The sequence below is a fragment of the Zeus faber genome (genome assembly GCF_960531495.2).
Source record: "Zeus faber genome assembly, chromosome: 4".
Classification (NCBI taxonomy): domain Eukaryota; kingdom Metazoa; phylum Chordata; class Actinopteri; order Zeiformes; family Zeidae; genus Zeus; species Zeus faber.
Genome location: NC_137191.1, coordinates 11,462,565 through 11,467,564, shown reverse-complemented (window position 1 = coordinate 11,467,564; position 5,000 = coordinate 11,462,565). Strand labels below are relative to the sequence as shown.

The window sequence follows — 5,000 nt, the reverse complement described above, 5'->3', positions numbered from 1 at the left end:
TTCCAAGGCTGTTCCAGGGCTGTTTCAGGGCTGTTTCAGGCTGTTTCAGGGCTGTTCCGGGGCTGTTTCAGGGCTGTTCTAGGCTGTTTCAGGCTGTTTCAGGCTGTTTCAGGAGTGTTTCAGGGCTGTTTCAGGCTGTTTCAGGACTGTTCCAAGGCTGTTTCAGGGCTGTACCAATGCTGTTTCAGGGCTGTTTCAGTGCCGTTTCAGGGTCTTTCAGAGCTGTTCCAGGACTGTTCCGGGGCTGTTCTAGGACTGTTTCAGGGCTGTTTCAGGGCTGTTTCAGGGCTTTTCCAGGGCTGTTTCAGGGCTGATTCAGGGCTGTTTCAGGGCTGTTCCAGGGCTGTTTCATGGCTGTCTCAGGGCTGTTCCAGGGCGGTTGTAGGCTGTTTCAGGGCTGTTTCAGGGCTGTTCCAAGGCTGTTCCAGGGCTGTTTCAGGGCTGTTTCAGGCTGTTTCAGGGCTGTTCCGGGGCTGTTTCAGGGCTGTTCTAGGCTGTTTCAGGCTGTTTCAGGAGTGTTTCAGGGCTGTTTCAGGCTGTTTCAGGACTGTTCCAAGGCTGTTTCAGGGCTGTACCAATGCTGTTTCAGGGCTGTTTCAGTGCCGTTTCAGGGTCTTTCAGAGCTGTTCCAGGACTGTTCCGGGGCTGTTCTAGGGCTGTTTCAGGGCTGTTTCAGGGCTTTTCCAGGGCTGTTTCAGGGCTGATTCAGGGCTGTTTCAGGGCTGTTCCAGGGCTGTTTCGGGGCTGATTCAGGGCTGTTTCAGGGCTGTTCCGGGGCTGTTTAAGGGCTGTTCCGGGGCTGTTTAAGGGCTGTTATAGCAGATGAAGAGGAGGCTGAATAGGAGCCTATTGTTGTGTCCATCAGAGCTGGAGGTGGAAAGGCTGCATCACTCCGGACCTCCATCTGGACGAGTGGACGGTGCGATGAGGTCAAGAAGAAGCATCGAAGCTGAAGAAGGGGAAAGCAAGAAAAAAATATTGATACACATGGAGATTAATATATCTATCTATCATCCATCTATCTATCTATCTATCCATTTATCTATCTATCTATCTATCTATCTATCTATCTATCTATCCATTTATCTATCTATCTATCTATCTATCTATCTATCTATCTATCTATCTATCTGTCTGTCTATCTATCTATCTATCTATCTATCTATCTATCTATCTATCTATCTATCTATCTATCTATCTGTCTATCTATCTATCTATCTATCTATCTATCCATTTATCTATCTATCTATCTGTCAGTCTATCTATCTATCTATCTATCTATCTATCTATCTATCTATCTATCTATCTATCTATCTATCTATCCATCTATCTATCGATCTATCTATCTATCTATCTATCTGTCTGTCTATCTATCTATCTATCTATCTATCTATCTATCTATGTGTCTGTCTATCTATCTATCTGTCTGTCTATCTATCTATCTATGCCTTTTATCTTGAGCTTTTCTAACATGGGAAACATATATTTACATTGTCAAAGCAAGGAGAAAACAAAAAGTGAATAATTTAACCTTAGAGTTCAAACAGAAATAATTATATTTCTGTGATATTTTTGATCGATTTATCTTCCCATCATCATTAAGCAGACGATACAACGATGAACACAGCCATCAAAGGCAATTAGGGATGAAATGTCTCGCTGAAGGACACTTCAGCAGGCGTAGGAGGAGTAGGAGCTGGGGATCGAACCGGTCTACATCCTGAGCTACTGCTACTAACGACTGCTGCTGCTCCATATAGAACAATGCTAAATGGGAATTTATTAAATGGAAGATTATTACAGTAAATTGTAGATTATAACGAGGCAATTGAAAAGAAAGAAAAAAAAAAAAGCTAAGCACCCCAGAGTAAGAACCGAAAACAGACCGCGTACAAATGAAGTGGGACAAGGAGCTGAAGAGATGTGGTATGAGAGGAACGTGGAAAAAGAAGAAAGAAACAGAAAAGTTGGGGGAGCAGGACATTCATCATCGCAGGCCATTGTGTTGCCTATCGGTGACAGATCTCCTTGTTCCGAGCCACGAGGGACGGGCCGCCTGGCAGAACCATGTGCTGCTTTGGGAATTCACAAATCACCCGTTGACACAAAGTGTACGTTGCTACTTCCCCCTTCGTCACAGCGATGTGTGCCTACATGGTTTAAAGGGACAAAATACCTGAAGAGCCACCAGCACTGATGGGACGGACATTAAAGACCGACATTCAATCCGAACGTCCTATTAATACCGTGTTTAATTTGAAACTATTTCATACCGTGTGTACATACGTATAATATATTGTGATGTCATTGAGAGGCTGGGCGTTCGAAGGACACTACATTCCCTCCTGCAGGCTGCGGGACTACAGATCAAGATGGCCTCCAAAAGAAGACTACAATCCCCAAAAGCAGCTAGGCAGGAAGGGACAGAAATGGCAGTGGAACAGTTGGACCCTACGAGGCTGAGCGGGAGCATGGAGAGGGAGAGTGCGAAGGAGAGTCTGGTGAAGGAGAGAGAGACACCGCTCTTCAAATTTAATACGTAAGACAAGTGACTTACTTGGGCCACTGAGTCGTGCCTTTTTCTTTGTGTTATCCCCAATCAATGAAGATCCAGTTTTGTGGAGAACCTTCGTTCCCCTACTTTATCACTTCACCCACATTCCAAAGACGACACTAGAAGCTCCCGGCCCCTGGGGACATCACTATATATATATATATATATATATATATATATATATATATATAAGGTATAGGTGGTTTACATGGTCATCTAGAAAAACCCTTAAAAACAAGATTAGTTGGAATTATCACTTTAGACTGAAAACAACACTATATATATATATATATATATATATATATATATATATGCATACATACATACACACACACACACACAAACACACACACACACACATATATATATATATATATATATATATATATAATTTATTCCACACTTTCACTTTTCTAAATTAAGTGTTGTTTAGTCTAAAGCCATAATTCCAACTAATCTTGTTTTTAAGCGTTTTCTAGATGACTATGTAAACCACCGACAGTATACCTGCGTGTGTGTGTTTGTGTGGGGTATGTGTTGGAGTGATTAAATATTAACATATCCATCGCTACTCCTACTGGGGCAGATTGAGGATGGGAACTGTTACGGGTCACCTCTAGCTCCGTCATCTCCCTGTGAACCCACTGCGATCGCACCTGGACCGGACCACGCATCACACACACACACACGCACGCACACACATACACACACACTCTCACACACACACGCACGCACGCACGCACGCACACACACACACACACACACACACCCACACCATTCTGGATCCAGAGCTTTAAATTGACTCATCGGCAGACTGTCCAAAAACACCGGATCGGACTGGGGAAACTTTTTACAAAGTCAACAAAACAATGAATGCAGATGCATTGGAAAGGTAGGTGTCAGTGCCAGGACTTGGAGACCTTTGACTTTACATGTCTTTTATTATTCATATTATTATTATTCATATAATGCCACAGGTGTCATGCATGTGAAAGTTATAGACCGAGCAAAGCCAGAACTTGTAATCAGTGGCGTTTGGTTTGTTTCGGGTGGACTTTCCTTACGTTCCATCACCTCGTTAGATCGTCTAAAAAATCAACCCGAAACTCCAGGGTTTGGCAATGAGCAGCTATGGGATCCACGGACCAAACATGTTCACGGGCTTCTCCTCTCGATAGGCTACCGAGAAGCTGGTGAAATGGAGAGGCAAGAAAGCAGCACTTACCTGTCCCATAGCTTGACATTTCTACAGTTGTTGGTGCAGCAGCCCGCTGATATCAAAGCTGACAGAGATAGAGAGAAAGAGAGAGAAAGGTAAGGAAGGAACTGGATAAGTGACTAAATAAATCATCTTGCCGGGGTGGAACAATTTTCCGCAATACCGAGGAGGTGCGATAAGGGACGCAAAGCAGATTGAGGCAGATTGTTCGGTAATTATCTGCGGCGTCAATGTGGAAAAAACGGACGGACGGCGCAAGTCCCACGGAAATAAAGTGCACCACACGTGAGGTGGTATAAATGATCTTTACCAAAAATAGAATGTGAAAATTCAAAAACATGAAAATTACGGATCGAAGTAGGAAGCGAGCGAGAAAGCAGGTAAATATACAAGACGTGCAGGATTGACAACCGGCGGCGGGACTTAATGTTGTGATGAAGCCCCGATTAAGTTTATCATCATCATCATCATCATCAGGGCTTCATCCATCCTGCGCAGGAACCGCTTCAGGGAACCAGGAATCTATAGTTCCCGGTGCTCGGGAAACGTGACGTCACACACCCGAGGCACTGTGAATGTCATCTCCGTGCCCATCTTTAATTACCCTTTTAGGACATCCAGGCGATGCTCGAGGACTCCTCTATTCACACCCTTCTGTTTTAGTTTGACGACAGGCGCAACGCGGGCAGGTAAAGTACAATTTCGATTTTGATCCCGGATTGAGGTCGAGCGACGCGGGAAAAAAAAAACGCTCCGGCCCCGTGAGGGGCCGTGACGAAAAGCGTTTTTGCTCCCTCCTCTACCTCCTCAACCCCTTTCCAACCCGCTCTGTAATCCTCCGCGCATTCCAATGCCGCTCTTCCTCCCTCGGCCCGTTTCCCCGCCACGCCCGAGAGTCTATGACCACATTTTCGACACGTTTCCTCTAGACACACCAACATCTTACGTGAAAGATTCATAACGACCCTGTGACAGCAGAGCTCTGAGAACGATCCCACCAATACCTTTTTTTTTTTTAATTTACGACCTTCCCTTCCAGAGCCCTCCGTTCGGTCGCTCCTTGTCGGGGAGGGAAATTAGGGAAGATATTGACGGATATGAGGACCCGCGCGGGGCAGGGCGGAGGGAGCAGGGGAGTAACGTTGGGAAGTTATTTGGAATATAATTGATTTAATGGCTGACTGGGATGAGTAGACTGGAGGACAGAGGGGTAAATACATCATCACT

At 44.9% G+C, this 5,000-nt stretch overlaps 1 protein-coding gene across 1 annotated transcript in view; it reads right to left on the bottom strand.

Annotated features, from left to right (window-relative positions):
* Positions 1-3,775: 3,775 nt before the first annotated feature.
* ccdc85al (coiled-coil domain containing 85A, like) overlaps positions 3,776-5,000 on the bottom strand; it is a gene marked incomplete at both ends in the record, with an annotated part of 14,197 nt that continues 12,972 nt past the window's right edge. Inside the window, one exon of the mRNA XM_079998750.1 lies at positions 3,776-3,837. Within this exon, the coding sequence (XP_079854876.1) occupies positions 3,776-3,837 (62 nt within the window). The remainder of the gene's footprint in view (positions 3,838-5,000) is intronic.